The sequence below is a fragment of the Atta colombica genome, unplaced genomic scaffold, assembly GCF_001594045.1.
Source record: "Atta colombica isolate Treedump-2 unplaced genomic scaffold, Acol1.0 scaffold239, whole genome shotgun sequence".
Lineage (NCBI taxonomy): Eukaryota > Metazoa > Arthropoda > Insecta > Hymenoptera > Formicidae > Atta > Atta colombica.
The window spans coordinates 915367-933455 of record NW_017259337.1 but is presented as its reverse complement, the minus strand read 5'-3'; the positions used below and the strand labels follow the sequence as shown (position 1 = coordinate 933455).

Genomic DNA, 18089 nt, shown 5'->3' with positions numbered 1-18089 from the left:
ATATATATATATATATATGAGGTATAGGTGTCACATGTTCATTACGCGGGTAATTCGTGTGTCGTCCGCAGTACAACAAGAAGGTAAAGGAAAGCTCTTATATATACTCGTGTAGCGAATAATCGAATACTAGAGACAGGTTCTTCGAGAAGTATGGCATGCTGGATAATCATGTAGCTAGCTGTTATTTTGTATAGTGACAGGAGAAGCTAGGCACAGGAGAGCATTGCGACAGTCGGTTTATATATTATCGTATATATTTATCGTGCCTACGTATATCGTCAGCTTTAACGTGCCTCGATCGCAGTGTTGATTTAGCATCTAGATCTCTCTCAGTCGACAGTGTTTTTCCACTGCCAATCTCGGAAAACGCCGGAAAACCAACGAGAACTCGAGATCGATATCGATGCTTCTTCTTTATAAATCTTTCGACGGATTTCGGATTTTTTGTTCTTTATCGAGAAAATTTGATAAATAATAAACTTGATCATAGATTCGAAATGTACTTTGTGAATGTAATTGAAGACAAATTTTAATTGATTTGAAGCGTTACTTTAATTAGAGCTTTATTTTATTTTTCATGAGTTATCAGTGTGGATGTAGAATGATTACAAATGTTAAGTTTTAAGTATCTTATCTTCAAGTGAATTGAAATAAATTAATTTCCAGTTAAATTAAATTCGTTAGAATAATGATAAGGTAAAAAGCACTTATTTCAGTATGAAAATTTCAAATTTTACATAATTTTTGTTTAATTAATTATACATATAATCAATATAAATTTACGATTTTTAAAAATAATCTGTAGGTGATGAATATAATTAAATAAATTTTCAAAAATAAACACTATTATTATAGGTAGCATAATAAATGATCGCAGATAATAAAACAGAATTCCGAAATCCGTTTGACCGAACAAAGAGATCGGCCACATTCAACTCTACGAAAGCACGGTGATGAGCATCTATATGCATGTATGTGTGTGTGTGTATATATGTATGTTTTCCATTTCATTACTACGCGATAAAAAGTAGTACGTGGGGGTGAATTTATGACGTCAGTCGCGGATTCCGTCTCTTCACTTTGATGATACATGTCATCACGTTATAAACTTTTGCGTGCTATAATAAGAGAGCTTGAAGAATTGTGAAACGCTACGACTGTGAAAATATCATAAAACTTCCTACTGAAGACTCGTGTTCGTTGGACTTTCAAAAAATATGGAATTTTATGCACCAACGTAAAAGGTGATATTTTTTTTTAAACTTTATTTTAGCTCATAGCCTCAAAATATCTAGGCGACTAACATCCAAGATATTATTTATTAATAAAACACATTTATAAAAATTTCAAAATTCTTCGAAAAAATAAGAAATAAAAAATGAATTTATGATACAAGAAAATTATTTAGTAATTTATGATATCAAAACTATTCATATTTTTCTTGTGATACATTAATAAAGAAAGAAAGTCGAGATACTAATTCTTTATTTGTTCCATTGAAATGAGTTTATTTTAGTGTGTGCATTATTTTTCAAAGTAGAGAACGTTGAAAGGAATGTTGAAGAGACGACGAAGACTGACACAAAATAGTAAAATTCATACGATATTCGTCTGTTGAAGCACCGGAAACACTTACATTATTTCACCCCACGCAAACACACGTAGAAGAATCGCGGGCCGCGAGCCGGGTATACTCACGGTAACTCTTACCTCCGGGGATCTCTTCGCCCTTCTATCGCAAACCGTTTCCGGATCGCGGAGGAAATTAAAGCCAAAAGGAGAGACAGGGACATCCGGAAGTAATAACGACTCACAAGACAATATGACAACACTCATTAGTGAATATGATGTGGTCGATGATGGATCCAAGTGGCGCATATGTCGGGATATCGAGCTTCGAGATATTACATGAAGGATGTCAATGGGGTACGAAAAAGGGGAGAATCAACGGGTCCAGGCGGGCAAGACCATGGACAGGGTGATTCGGATGAGAGGGGGTTCGGGATGCGTCATACGACATCTTACCTCCAGAAGTTCCTGACTCTGCGTCTGGGTCTGTGCCTGCTGAGTATTGTCCGGCGGCATGGTCGTGGTCGTCGTACCGGTCGACGTGGTAGTCGATGACAGGTTCGACGAAGATGAGATCGGCGCCGTCGGCTGCGGTGATGGCACAAGGCCCGCCGATGCCGGCGGCAGGGTCAAGGTGGGGTAAGGTGGCGGCGGTAGTACCGATGGCACCACCTGCACCTGTGGAGGCGGCACGACCACGCCAGAGACCAGAGACGGCGGCGTTGTTGTGATCGCGGTCGTTGTCGTCATCGTCGTCATCGTCGTCATCGTCACTGGCGTGCAGTACGCGGCAGTGGTCGACGCGAGGGACGACATCGACGGTGGCTTCTTCGACGGTACGTCCTCGATGTCTGCCTGGTGCATCATGTCCCGGTTGCGCCAGCTCTCGGCAATGCTCTCGCGATTCTTCCAGATGGTGGCAACCGTACTGCTCGCCAGACCCAGCTCGCGAGCCACGTCGCTCTTGCTCTTGCCGCGCTCGATCTCTTGGATGATCTTCATTTTCTGCTTGATCGTGAACGCGAGCCGCTTTCGACCCTGCGTTGGTGGTGGTTTACAGGGATGCCCAATATATAATCGATCGCGTTAATTGGGAGGAAGGTGGTCGTTTAGCAACCACATGCGACCGGTCGTTCGCGGTCGACCGGCAGGGATTGAAATCGGGGCGATACGCGGAGATCATACGATACGCGAATTGATTAAACGGTAATATACGAAACTAAATTATAATGATAATGAATTTCTACGCAAAATGTATCCTAAAGAATATCTTTTCTTGAGATTACGACGCAAGATTTGGAGAATCGTGTTAGTATGTATTAAATATTTTATCAGAATAAATAAAAAGTAAAGCTATACTATCGGCAAATTCTATACAATGGTATTATTGTTATTTGCAATAATGATTTTAATAATTGCGATTTTATGAACTCGGCGTACCACCCTTAAAAAGACTAAAATATGTGTAATTCCGATAAAGCCAATTTTAGATACTATAAGCACATAAAAGCGGTTACTATGTAAAATAAAAAAAGTAAAATAAAAAATACGCGACAAACTTGTTGACTATTTATGAAGATATTAAATAATATGAAATAATTTCCTCTCTCGTACTATTTCTCGTAATATTGAACACAATGATAATACAATACACACATAACAAAATAACAACGTTCTCAATTACATTGATACTTTGCTAAATTATGCCAATATTAATTAGCTTGTCTAAATGTAATGTGCATCGATAATATACATCCGCTTCGTTTTTCGTTCTCTACGTCCCAGAAAAAAATCGATTAGGATCGGTTATATACGTTCTGGGCATCCCTATTCGCGTTTTCCACTACATGTGAATTCACGTGTAGCTACAATTACTACACTATTGTGTCGTTTGACGTCTCCTTCTATTCTTTCAAATTGCACGGGCTGTGTGTGTATGTTTCGGGCTAGTGATGTGCGTGTGGATGTGGAATGCGTGTATGAATGCGAGGAAACATGAACGAACGAGTGACAGTGATTGAGGGGGACAGGGTGATAATCTGGCTTGCGCGAGGATTCCGATGGGGCATAGTTTGAAGGACTATCACAATGGATGGACTTTTGAAATTTCTACAATCGCGCGCCTCTATTTCGACGAGATTTTCTCTCGCACAGAGAAATTTCCAGAATAACGCCGATCGTATTAAACACGTATTCCAATATCAAAATGTATCTTCATCCTTTATAAGAATTAAAATTAAACTAGCATAAATTAAAATTAAAAAATTTATCTTCAATTTTTTTTGGAATCCGATTCAATTTTTTTGGAAATCAGTAGCGAATGGAAATTATTTTTAGATGATACGATTCTTTATTTAATGCGTACTTTATATCTCATCCTTTTAAATTTTACAAGCTATAATATACATTTTCAGAAATAGCAAATACTATATAATAGAAATAATAATATATAATAAGTATCTTACATAATTAAAAAGGTAAAATGATTGAACATTTTGCCTAAAATGCAGAATCGGAGGAACATCCATTAAAATTATAATTTTGATCAAAAGATGAAATTTCAGATGGTGTATATGATTCGTCCATTATTTCAATAACGAATGCTTTTATGTCACGTAAATTTTCCGTTGTCAAAAATAATTCTTAATGAAATGCAATTATTTGTCTCATTATCCGACAGCATCGACAAAAATAATGGGAAACAAAATGTATCAACGATACTTCTGTTTACAGCGTACATACATAAAAGCATCAACAGTATCGATTGAAAACACATGGAATTGTTTCAAAACAGATCTCGGTGTATGAAATATCGAATATCGTGGAAAGAATTTTGGAATTTAAACCAATACTGGCATCCATATTAATTTATTCACGATTCTCGCGTTCGTAACTATAAAAAAAAAAAAAAAAAAAAAAATTAAAAATTCGGCGCGTGTATTTTAACGTACACTAAAAAGAACTAATGGATTGTAAAAGGAATAAAACTTTCTATTCCTCTTATTAGACAGTTTGAAATGTTTGAATGCCAGAGTTATTTTTTCCATTTTATTTTTTCCCTTTTCTATAATAGTTTGCCTTCATTTGATAAAAACAAAATTGCGACTACAATTTTCAACGGTTTTTATTGATCAATTAAACACAATAATTTGACAAAATTAAAAAGAGTAGAAATCAAATAGGGCGGGTAAAGGGTAGGGTGGGAGGACATGCTGGGTTCTCCTGTCACTATCGCTAGCGGTTGTTGGTTGGCTATGGGTGTCTCGTGTATTCTGGGACATTAGAGGTTGTAAAAGGTTCATTGGACGTATATATATATAGTATAAGAAAAGAGTTTTTCTATACAAGAATATTCATTAAAAAAAGTTGTATATAATATGTATATATAGACAGATGTATATATATATATACGGAGATAATATATATATGTATATATATATAAATACGGCACACACAGAGAGCATGCGACACGCACGACAGGTGGACAAAATACAAAAAAACGTAGGTATCCCAAATAGAATAAGAGAACAGTTTTATGTGTGAATGAAACAACGAGATCGAGACAAACGTGAAGGAAACTCGGTGATAGACATCGACTTACCTCGAGCAGTTGTTGATTCCTGATCTCCCGTTCTCGTCTGACGGCTTCCAGCCGTTCTGTCTTCTCTTGCTCCTTAATAAGCCTACAATGAGGATATCATTAAGTACACGTAATTCCCAAACAGTAAAAAGACTCGAACAAATCATTAATCAATGCTTACTAGTATTTTATTAGTAAACTACTTGTCCATAAATTTTACGAATGTTTAAAAGAATTCGAGTTCTGAATTAACATAGCGATCCGCGACTGGATTTTTAAATTCTTGCTCGATAACGTTTACGATTACGCGCAAGCAATAATCTTGCGGTAAGAAAAATAAATACGCGTTAATTAAACATCAACATGTTGCAATCGCGAAATTTCGGATTAAGTATTAAATTCCCGTAAGTGAATAAATATCTGACTTCTCATATAGCGAGAGATTAACACTTCAATAAATTTCATAATTTATTTAACTATTATTGACAATCATAAACATTCTATCAATTTTATGAAGTGATCTCTCTCCAGATAATAACACACATTAACTCCTTTCATATTTTTTAATCTACTCGAGCAATATTATTTAATACTTTTTAGAAATAAATTCATTTAAATAGTAATTAATATGTTTAAATAATGAAATATATTTAAATAATAGTCGTACCTAGCTTGTTCTTTATGTCGTTGCGCTTCTTCCTTCGCGAGTTTTTTCGCATAAGCTAGCTTCTCTCTATCATATTGATTGTTCGTCCGTACGTCTCTAAAGCCACCAGCCGCTCTGAGTTCTTCCAGCCTTCGCGCTACTTCCTGAGCACCGAGTCTGACGAATTCAGCCTCTGCTAGACCCATCGTTGGCTGCAGAAATTCCCCCACCAACGGACGAGAGGAAAACGAAAAATTGGCGGTAGTTAATTCGGCTGGATTTTGATGTTCCAGAAACTGAAATTAAAAAATTGATTTCTTCTTGAAAGGAGTCGACTTCAGTAATCCAACTAATAAATATCATCTGTATTTCGATGTTATTTCCTTATTATGTACATATTATGTATCACGATGTAGATATGATAATAGCGCGCGAAAGCAACGATAGAAAGTTTAGCAAAGTACTCTAAACTTGCCAGCGCGACTTCATGCGAATCACTTTTGATAACGTACACCAACCATCACTGTAATATGTTGCAACCAACCTTCACTAGATCGGGACTGCTCCTAAAAGTTTTCCCGCAGGGGCTGTAATACGACACGTCGCCTTTTATCACTCCCGTCTTTCCTAGTCCCTTGATAACCGTTTCACGCTTCCAACCGCGCTCTAACGGCATTTGAAGATCTCTTTCGCTGGGTTTGAGTTTCCTCCTCTTCGCGCTAGGTGTGCCTTCTGCATTGTCGTCATCGGTATCCGTGACAACATCGGTGTTACTGCCGCTCTCGCTGGTCACGTCCATATTACTCTCTTCTCCCGAAGCCTCCAGCAACTTGTTTTTCATCTTTTCCTGCAAAGATTTCTATATAGGGAGAATGGTTTTAGTGCGAAATCATAAGTAAAAAAAAAAAGAAAAACGAACATGGCTCCTCGCCCACGAAGCACGAATTGGTCGAGGTCGCTTCTTCTTCTGTATCTTCGTTAGCAAGTGATAGTACTTTAACAAAAGATAATCGTAAAGATATACGGAAATTACATAAGTACAGAAGTCAGAATAAAAGAATAATGTTCTATTAAAATGTAATTATAACTTTTAAATTAATACTCGTACATATTAAAATGACACGTTAAAATTAATACTCGTACGATAAAGGTATTTCACGCTGACGCTGATAGCTGGATTTTACCTGGTTCTTTTCGTCACTCTGACCAGTAGCGACGGAAGCGTGCAATTGAGCCGCCAGTATATTCGACCTCAGCAACGATACTTGGTGAGACAATGGCACACTTGGATCCAAAGTCGGGGTGGGTTTAATCCCTAGAGCTCTGCTTTGAGCCAACAACGACGCGACCGTGTTCTTCTTAGGCTTCGATACACCGCGACCGAGATTTCGCGGCCTACCGTCCTTGTGATGGGTGGCAGAGCTTGCACTCTCGCTTTCCTCGCTACCGCTACTCGGCCGCTGTGGTGAGTCTGCGGCAGCGAAAAGTTGCGCCAAGGAAGGACTAGGTGACGCCGGCACCGGCACCGAATTCTGCGGAACTCTTCTTGGCTTTGGTCCGGGTTTTCGTCTCGCTACAATAATTCATAAAGTTTTGGTTATCTGAACCACGTATTTTTTTCAGGAAAATTGACTTCTTGGAAATAAAGAAAAAAACTTTTCTATCGAGACTAAAATTCTCAACACGTAAATATTCGCTTGTGTATGTAAAATCTTAATGGATTTTAGAAACGACATAAATAAGAATACAGGACTATAGGAATATTTCCTGATTACATAATTTTACTTTAATTTTTCTAAAAGATTAAGTTTAAAAAATGTGATTGTTTCACGAGCAATTTCTCTAAATCTAAATTAAAAATATACAACGACTTTATATCATATAAAAAAGGTTTTAAAAAAGTAATAACTGAAAATGTTACGTGCAATGAAAATATTAGTTGCTATACTTACACGTTCGATCGGAAGCAAGTAACGATTGGCTTAAATTACTGAGCTGACTGAGCGGTTGACTACCAGAAATCGGCGAGCTACTGCTCGTCGTGGCGGGCTTTAAGGAGAGATTTAGGGGCGCGTCCGAATCGTTGATGTTGTTGTTCGCATTGCTACTACTGCTGCTACTGCTGCTAGTATACGTCGGTGGCGCCGACAAAACGGAGCCGTTCGTTGAATGGGCCGGCAGTTTGATTACTTCTACTCGATCCACCGAATCTCTGTATTCGTTCGAGTCGGTCTGAAGAAAGACGAAACGTGCAACAATTACATGACATATCGCGCACAAGTACAGATTCGTGTAGCAGATATAAAATTAAGGAAGCAATTTAATTCCGTAACTGAGTGAAAATAAATCTTTAAATATTTGTCATACTAAAAAGTAGTAACAGTAGATGTTGATTGATTGCAATTTTATGCTTGAGTGTTTCGGAATTGTGAGCGACACATGTAGTGACTGAACGTACCCCCGTGCGATTGTACTTTCTCGGTTCTATCATTAGCGACGAGGACGATGTCGTGTTTGTCTGATGAGCACTAAGGGTAGGGACGGGCGGCGGATGTACGCTGACGCTGGGAGTGTCCAAGGATATTGTCTTCTTCCTGCCGCGGTTTGTCGTTCCAGGAATCTTTGGACCGACTATACTCGACGTATACTTGATAATCTCCGTATCGGGAGGTAGGCGCACACCTCCCAATATACTGCTAGGGTCACTAGATAAAACATCACTGTGAAATTATTTATTTTTTATGGCAATTGAAGTAGATTAAATTATGTAATGAGAGAGAGAGAGAGAGAGAGAGAGAGAGAGAGAGAGAGAAGATAATTGAACAGTGAGGTTCAAGAATTTAATTGTATTAAGATTTAAAAAAATGGACCTACTTTATATATTCTCTTTATATTCTTTCAACCATAAATCAATCAAAGCTTCGTGAAAAATCTATCGCGTAATTGAATTAATATATTCACCTTCCTTCCTTCGCAGAACTGTCGCGATAGGAAAAACGATAGCGTGAAAATACAATTTTTTAGCGAGTTAAATAAAATCAATCTTGGCCTTGTTTATTAAATATGCGAAACGAATAATCTCTCACCTGACGATGTTGGATTGCGAATTTGGCGTACTGCTGACCGGGGTACTGTGATGAGAAGATGTCACTGGTGGTTGAGTGGACACCGGCAGGCTGCTGCTCGTCATACTTGGCGTTGTTGAGCTGCTACTGCTAGCTGGCGGCGTCTTGTGACTCTTGCTTGACTTAGCTGTTCGGCCGCGTAAAACGTAAACACAATTGTACATCTATGATTCATCTAAATCTAGATTATCTTCGAAAAAACGTCCGCGTTCATCTCAATCCAAGACCGGCAAGACTGTCAATTGTTACGAAAGTAAGTTCATAGTTTGAAAAGTCTCAAGTTTCTATCTCATTAACAAGTAACCTTGTTTAACTCGAACTTGAGAGAAATTTTAAAATGATATTATAATTTCAAATATAAATAAAAATACACAAAACTCAAACATCTTGCTCGCAAAATAGAAAATAATTATAGTGATAAATAAAATGACGAGAAAAAGCCACGTAAATATAGCTTAGATAAAAACAAATATAAAAATATCGTAAACAAAAAGCAAGAAGTAAAAATTGTGTCTCACGTCATCAGATAATTCTTTAATATTTAGCATTGAAAAGAAAAAATAGTTAAAAATATTCCGAGCGACATTGTTATCTCGAAAAGACTCGGCGATTGAGGATTAAGAGAACGAAGGTGAACGTTTCTCGAGCATTGTATTATGCAACATTGTCGTTGTTACTTACACTTACTGGACTTGTGGGACGAGAGGGACGGGGGATTAAGTAGAGAGGCGGGATAGGGTGGCAGGAGGCTTTCGGTACCGGGCGGAAATCCTGGAAGTCCTGCCGCTCCTTGTAACCTCGCGAGGTAGTCTTGCGCCGCCAGATGAGAGGCCATTGTCCACCATGCAGTGGCTGCTGGATTGATGCCTGCAACACGAACGATACATCCGGTAAATCCGCCCGGTCTATAAAATTCGATCTTGAAATACTGCTCAACGCTTGACTGTCCGAGTCTGAATGAGCCAATGACAGATAGATATAACAAAATATTTTTCTAAAAGAGACGTCTTACAAATAAGTAAATTTAAACTGTCTAAAATAGTCAAGATATCTTATGGAAAAAAAAGATCTCTTCGATTTGGATAGATTAGAAATTTTGATATTGTATAAACGATTGAGGTCGCATAGTGCATTCAATCAAACATATAAAACATGCTCTATTGCACCAATAGTCCATGTTTTGTATGTTTCATTGAATACCCGATTTATCCTAATTGATAGGACTTTCAAAAACGTATGAAGGAGGGATGAGTATAAGAGACGGGTGTGAAGAGGAGTTGGCGGAAAATTTACTTACCCAGACTTGCAGCTTGACTGGCGGCCACGCTGAGCGTACCGAGGCTGCTGTGAGGGTACGGGGACGGGGGTGGTGCCGAGGCTGGTGTGTGACCCCCAAAGCCAGGCGCTGAGCCCCCTCGGCCCAGAATAGCGTAAGCCGAGGGCAAATGGGGAGCCCCCAGGCCATAACCACCCGGCATCCCGCCGAAGAGTGACGATGCTGCGCTGTCGCCTCGAGACCAGTATGCTGCTAAAATTAGAATCGGGGAGACCGTTATGAATGGGTGCAAATCTGCAAATTTGGCACGTATCTCTTACGTAAGCTCGATAAGTGACGTTCGAGCGAACGACGCTGTTTCGCTGAGAAATCGCATCGAAGCAGAAATAAAGTCAGATAATAAGAACGACGAGGTCTATCTTGTAGTAGAGAACACTTATCGATATATAATAGATCGGAAACGCTAATTTCAAATCGGTTGATTTTCTACCTTGTCTACCAAAGTCGATAATTGTCTATTTATGTAGTTTATTTTTACTGATAAGTATTTACATATTCACGATAAGTAGACTATTTTTCTCAGTTGTCGCAAATAATTCCAACATTTATTTTCTATGATGTCGTTGCTTTATAGAATATAATTTTGCGTTACTCTATTTAATGATGATAACCTCGATTTTGTGGTATTGAACGAACAGTGCGATAACTGTTTTGCATAGACTCGTGTCAATGCCTAGCGTATTGCGTATCAAAACCTGCCCGCGGCGATTTGAGTAAATTAATTAATTACCCAGTAGCAACGTGTATGTCATTTGTTTACGTGATAATGCCGCACGTTAGAGCAATAACGCTAATTTATAGAGTTCTATCATGCAATGGAATACATTTACGTGTTCGCGGAAAAATCATATGATAGATCGAAACGTACATCCACGCGAATCTCATATGCGACGAATAAATACATTGCTCATTGGAAAATGATTTCGTTACAAATGCACTGTAAATGTTTGCGAACAGTTCGAGATTGTTAAATATGTCATGATAATTTTGTAAAATGTTTTTTCCTCCCGTGCGAAATATTTTGCAATATTTTGAACGAGACAAAAATATGCATCGGGTATACGTGTTCCACTAAATTATGAATTTTTTGCTTATAAATTACACTTGCGCAAAGGAGTCCAAACAAACTTGTGTGCGAGGTCTTCTTAACAATTCCATAATTAAAATCTCTATCAAATCGTGTTACAGCATTAACCGTTACAGGTGTTACAATAATAACAATGAAGCACCCTCTGCACAAGAGCGGATAAGTGATATAATTGAGTAAATTATGCATGTGTATTATAATTTTAGGAACTAAGTGCATGTATCCAATACAAATGTGATGGAAATAAATTCACGGAAGAATTTGTTAGAATAAATATCAGTCCTACTGACATTAGCGAAAATTAAGTAATTTTTTTTTTTAAATAGATATTTTAATAAAAAAATCTTGATCATACTTTTTTCTTATCGTTATCAAATATTGATTGAAAAATATTTTATTTTCGAGAAAAAACTACGATATTTCTAAAAAAAAAAAATGAGATCAAAGAATTCTTACAGCTGAAGAAATGTGAAACTTTAACTTTAACTTGATTGCGCAATTTTTCGTTTAGAAATTCGAGCGAATTGTCGGAAATAAATTCATCATGCAATCTTACGATATTAGTTTTGTAAATGGTTGTACCCAATCGCTCACGCGGGTCGTATTCGCACAATTTATTGTTACGAATGCCGACGCAAATGTACCGTTGATTTTCTACGAGTGCGACGGCCTTGAGCAAGGCCGTGGCATTGAAATCTGAGCGCCGCTTTAATTTATACCGGTCGTTGAACTCCGTACTCCGGCTTATACGACTGCTTCACCCAGTGAGCAGCCATCGCCGCCGTTGCAGCCGCATAATAGTTTACGTGCATACGCATGTGTTTACAATGCACTGCCACTGCTGAATACAGTGAATGAGACACGCGAGATCAAAGTTACATTCGTCATAGATTTTTTATGGTCTTTAAACATTCTGCGCGAAACACCTCGTTGGAAATGATCGGAAACCCGAGAAACGAGTATTTGATGTTTTTACGAGAGGTTAAAAATTCAACTTTCTTTTTTTTTTCTTTCTCTTATTTACCTTCTTTTTCAACGTGGCGTTCAGTATGATCGTAAGTAAATTGCAGACCTAGAATTGAGTTGGCTCAGTTCCAAAATATGTCGATGTACCAAAAGATCCGATAACCACGAGAAAAAGAAAGTTAACCGAATGATATTTGAAAAGGCATTAATCAATCAATAGCTATAACCTTTCGCGCTTTTTAATTCACTAAGCCCCGTCGTAATTTCATTCACCATCAATTTCCTGGATGTTACACAATATAGTTCGTGTATACCGCCCGGCTCCTGACCTCGATTGTCCACGGCGACCCTACAATAACGCGCGGAACAATTTTCTTTTCTTAATGACTTAACGACGAGCGGAAAATCATATCGTGCCTTCCTCTTTAATCTAGATACTTTAACAGCAGTCCATTATTCGAACAACCGGCGGCCGGTTAACGCATTAACTGTGGCCGCCATTTTCGGATACATTTGATGTAACGTTGCCGTGTCGGAGCTCGTATAAAGACAGTCGATAAAATACGGCTCGTTGGAAGGAGCGGCGGCGACGGGCGTGTTTCCGTGTCCCAACGTTGCCTTTCCATTCGACATGAAGCTACATTAACATGTATTCACGAGTGGCATGACCTAATATCATCAGATGGAAATTACGCCCTTATCGATTCGATACATAAACGACTTGACGCCTTGAATAAATCAATGTTTTGTTTAGATTATCATTAATGTAACGTGCGGATATATTCTCGTGAAAAAGAAGAAATGCGAGATGTGAAACGTGTTAGATTAACGAGTAATCAATCGAGTTCAAGAGACACTTTGCTCTTTTACGTTGAACTTGTTTGATGATACTGCTGTTACTCGATCTATCTTGTATTTGTAAGACGTCTTTGAACATCTTTCCTGTATTTTTAACACTACCGTGTCTCTAGATATTAGAATAGAAATCAAATCGTGCGTCTTATTTATAGATTTGTTGTGTGTTGCAATTTGTGTAATCATAGATTTTTATACTGGAATCTCGTTACACATTAATATAAATATAGTACAATATTTATCGCTTTAGCGCGTTTAATTATATCTCGTAGTATCCTAGATACTATTACTATACGTATATGTACATTTAATATTATTTGCATATATAATATTTGCATATATTTATATTACAGATATTATTATTATTATTATTTATGTATAAATCGCTTTATTACTTTTTATTTTCTGTATGATGCTTTAAACTGAATCATTATAAAATGTAAAGTCTACATTTCTCCAGGCTATTAATTATCATAACGCGGCTTGTAATTTATCACGATCAATATCGCTTGCTTATATTCCATATACAAATTAATTGGAATATCATGCACCTCGACATTTTTCGAATCAGTGATACTATTATAGATACAAGAATGCGATATATTAAACACTCGATAATAGTCCATATTCTCATGTATATTTAAAAAAGGGATACAAAATGTGTGGCTGCCGGATTATAAGTTTTATATATCTGATTCGCCCGAGAGAAGGATTTTAATCCTGCGGCATACGAGATATTAAACGTAACAAATGCGATGCATCCGACATTAACTTTATCGTGACGCATACAAATCGAGTTTGGGAAACAAAACTGTAAGATACTTTATTTATTATGCAAATGTTAAACAATTCTACAATATACATCCTACAATTTGTAATATTAGTTATTATTTTAGAATAAGACCGTAAAATTCTCTTATCATTACTTCTCATTAAATTTCGCAGACTATTGTCGCGCAATAATGTAAGAAATAATTGCAACATTTGAACCATCGAGATTCTGCTACAACTCGCGCGTATATCGATAAATATCGCAGCTTAATCTTTAAAGGAAAGGAATAGAAAAAGTTGTTATGCGTTCAAGATAGGATACTACCTTGAGATAAGAATCATATCAGACGACATTGCGAGGATCGATAGTTCAGAGATAGATCTCACGCGCGCGATTCTTATAAACCAAATATATGGCTGAAGGAAGCTCTTCTGGAATAAGGTGCGCTCAAGACTCGGGGAGATAATTCTCTCCGCGGGTTAGGTTCGAATCGTAATTGCATCGAGGTAAGAGAAGCAGGCGAGAATCGCGCACTGAATGTTGACGGTATACGCGCGCGAACCATTATCCCTGAACGTAATTGCACTACACTTCGCTCGTGCGCAACCTCTCCTTCCCATTACAGCGTCGCCATAGCATCGCCCGTTGCCAGCATCCACAGTTTCACAGCGCGACTGAGCGTAATAAATGCACCAGGCTGTCTCCCAAAAGTATTCTCAATAATTTTACATAAGTCTTACGTCATTCTGATCGGCGGGAAAAATTCCGGACACGTCACTCAGGGAGATTTTCGCGTTTGAAGAAATCGCAAGGAGGTCTCCGTGTATTAGCAAATTAAATCAAATGATTTCAGCGAACGTTAATTAACTACCTGCTGAAAAAACGACGTAACGCAGCGCGGCGAAGGTCGAGACGACCTAGAAGGCGAGCCTCGGGGAACGATTGCAATCGCCAGCTTCGTGATTCCTAATCCACCGCCAGTCACGCGCGAACGAAACGGTCGGAAATGCAGATAAGCCGAAGCCGGCGGCAAGTCGACGTATCTCAGAGGCCGCGGCGATGCGTCACGTCTATCGATTTGTGATTAAGCATTCGTACGAGCGTGCGATGGAGGGGTGGAATCGCGGAGGAGTGCGACGGAGCGGTGCGGACCGACCGACGTCGGCGACGAGTACGAGAGCGAAAGAGAGGATCGTATGGTGGGGTCATCGCCGTTCGTCCGGTTGGCACACGTCATCGTTGCCGCCGTCCACGTTCGTTCGGATGCGACGCGATGCGACGCGACGCGACGCGTCGCGTCGCGTCGCGTCGCTAATTTCCTGTTTTTCGTACCGTGCTAATGAAGGACTCTCTTTCTCATCTCTGTACATTGTTCTCTCTCCCTCTCCCTCTTCTCTCTTCCCCCTAATCGACGAACTTGAGACTATTGCAATTCAAAGAGGAGAAGGGGTTTTTTTTTTCGATCAATCGATGTGATGGATACAAAACAGTTGCGTTCTTGCAAAAATTGAGGCCACTTTGACCTCCCGATTTGTATTTCCACATTTTGAAATTGATACCTGCGTAGGCACGTGTGTGATACGCATTTTGTATATTCTTTCACTCTAAAAATATGGGTGTGAATTTGACACCATGTGGTTGCTCTTCTCATCGTGTTGGTGATTATATACATAAATATTAATATCACGAATTTTAAATATCAATATAATGATGGTGTTGATAAAACACCAAGGGTATAAATACACACCATGTTGGTATTAATATTAATATGAAATTATACATATAGCATGATATTAAATCCACACCAGTTTTTTTATAGAGTGTATTTTATGGAGATATTTTACAGGATCGTTGATTGTCATATGAAGAATATTTTTCTCTAATAATTTTGCACAGCTCATTCTCTGTACACGGAAAAAAATAATTTCACTAAAATATCTTGAATATCTAAAAATTCAGATATAGATACAGATCTAAAAATAATGTTGGATCAAAATAATTGAGTAAAAGAAAATCAAGCTTAATGAGCAATGCTACAAAATTTGACATTCTAGCAATCAGCTCGAGCGTTCTATAATATAATTATTTTGATCCATTATTTTGGTCCATAAAATTGTTTTCAGATTTGTAGATAGCTAAACTTTTAGATACTTCAGTAAAATTCTCCTTTATATGTATCGTATCTGTTGCACTATTCAAATCGTCGATTTAAGTGCCTTTTTGTACTTCAAAACGGAGGCATGATTCTTTGCAACACGAGAACGAAAACTCAATTTGTAAAACGGTACAAAGACATAGCGAACTGCATTAGGAAACTTTTTCCGAGTTCCGATGACTTTTTGCTTCATTCTGTCGGCACTTTATTCGCGAGTTTCAAGGTAATGTTACCAAGTGAAAACAGTACGTTTGTTTTCTTTCACGTCTCTATGTTTCCGAGAGAAATCGAAGTCGACAATTAAGAGTTAATTAGTAGATACGAAGAATTACTTAATTGTACTATGCTTTTAGAGACTCCGACATTATTCTGTGACATTGTATTCTTATCACAAAGATTAAGATTACACAGTAATTAACATCTTATTTTAATAGAAAACTACCGGTTTGCTGTAGCAGGAACGAAATAAAGACGGTCAATAGTTAATACGTTGCAGTATAATTTAAATGTATCCTGACGTACGTTTATCCGCGGATATATCGGATGCCATAGTAAATTTAGCCCCTGCCAATCCAAGCCGGCGAGAATGTCCGACCGGTAGATCGTTGACATCCCGCGGCTTAAATCGGAATTGCTCGCCTTCAAAACATCAACGTTCCGAGCACTTCTAATAAAACCACAGCGACGGTCTGCGCTGTAGTGTGCCGTTTATAATAAGCAAAGCTAAAGCTGGAGACGGAACGTTTTTAATCCTTCCCCGCTGCGTTTGCGAGTTACAATGTATGCAGTAGGATTTATCGAAGCCCGGCGAATATGCTGCGCTTTAACTTGAAATTTAGTCAAATTGGTCAATTTAGTCAATTTAATGAAGCAAGGCAAGAGATAAGAAATAACGATTGTAATAAATTGGCCGAAAATAACATTTGCTTTAATCGTAAACACACTAATAATATGTTTTAAGCTAAACCTTTAATTAGCCGCGCGATGTCAAATCATCATTTTGTTCAACGTGTATTTTCGCGCGACTAACTAAAAGTTAAAATTGAATCCTGCAAGTCTAATGTTAGATCCTAATAAATTCGAAATTATGTAGGTCTCTAAGGAAATTATTACTCTAATTATTTATAAAGACCAGTAATTGATCAAATTTTATAATCAAGTATCATAAAGCGTTTACGCTTAGTACTAATCGTTCATGATATTATCCAATAATAGCGATAATTAACAATAGTGATTTAGCGCAAGTAATGCAAGGAGATAATCTTCATTCGATGATTCCAACGCCGCGCCGTCGCGCGTCGATCCGGCAGAACAAAGCGGATAGTAGGTCTACAAGGAGAATCTCGACATGCACGCACGCACGCACGCACGCACGCACGCACGCACGCACGCACGCACGCACGCACGTACGCCACGGTCAGACTGCGAGAGAATTCCGACGTGGCAGCGAAACACGCTCCGTACGCCGCGGGCTTAAGCGAGATGAAACGAGATGAGAGCGCGGTCGCCGCTGCAGCAGCATCTCGGTCGTTCGAGAGAGGAGAGCCGAGAGCGTGTTCGTTCGGTCCGTGAGCTGGGAAAATGGCCGTGTTATTAAATCGATCGGTGCTCCGGCCAGTGGGGAGGGGTCGGAGCCGGGCCTGGGGTTTAGGGCGAGGTGGAGAAGACGGGGCGAGCGCGACGTGCGTATTATAGATATATGCGGGGCTGATGAGCGCGCGCGGCAGCCGACCGGTGGAAAGGGACCGAGGATTACGAGTGGTGGCCCTTACTCGTCCCGGAGAAGCGACCAGACCTGCGTACACCCGGTACTTTCGGCGCTTGCTGGCTTGCTTGCGCGCGGCGAAAACAGGCAAGAATTGGGAGCGAAGCGAAGAGGGAAAAAAGAAAGAAAGAGATGAGGTCTGCCGATGCGGAAGACACAATTCTTGGATTTTACTTCGAGTGAGTCGGTCTCTGACTCTCTCTCTCTCTCTCTCTCTCTCTCTCTCTCTC

The 18089-nt window shown here is 38.9% G+C and overlaps 1 protein-coding gene across 16 annotated transcripts in view; it reads right to left on the bottom strand.

The window, feature by feature from the left end:
* Positions 1–18089, bottom strand: part of LOC108688812 (bromodomain adjacent to zinc finger domain protein 2B-like) — a 159275-nt gene that overhangs the window by 12918 nt on the left and 128268 nt on the right. For 6 of the 16 annotated variants that reach the window (XM_018195252.1, XM_018195256.1, XM_018195248.1 and 3 more), the window contains 12 exons: positions 10221–10451; positions 9605–9790; positions 8885–9050; positions 8760–8777; positions 8257–8503; positions 7751–8030; positions 6983–7371; positions 6718–6792; positions 6343–6645; positions 5820–6094; positions 5174–5255; positions 2029–2610 (listed from right to left, as the gene is read on the bottom strand). In XM_018195252.1, coding sequence (XP_018050741.1) covers positions 2029–2610; positions 5174–5255; positions 5820–6094; positions 6343–6645; positions 6718–6792; positions 6983–7371; positions 7751–8030; positions 8257–8503; positions 8760–8777; positions 8885–9050; positions 9605–9790; positions 10221–10451 — 2834 coding nt within the window. The remainder of the gene's footprint in view (positions 1–2028; positions 2611–5173; positions 5256–5819; positions 6095–6342; positions 6646–6717; positions 6793–6982; positions 7372–7750; positions 8031–8256; positions 8504–8759; positions 8778–8884; positions 9051–9604; positions 9791–10220; positions 10452–18089) is intronic. The other 10 variants (XM_018195257.1, XM_018195264.1, XM_018195258.1 and 7 more) reach the window with 4 other exon arrangements.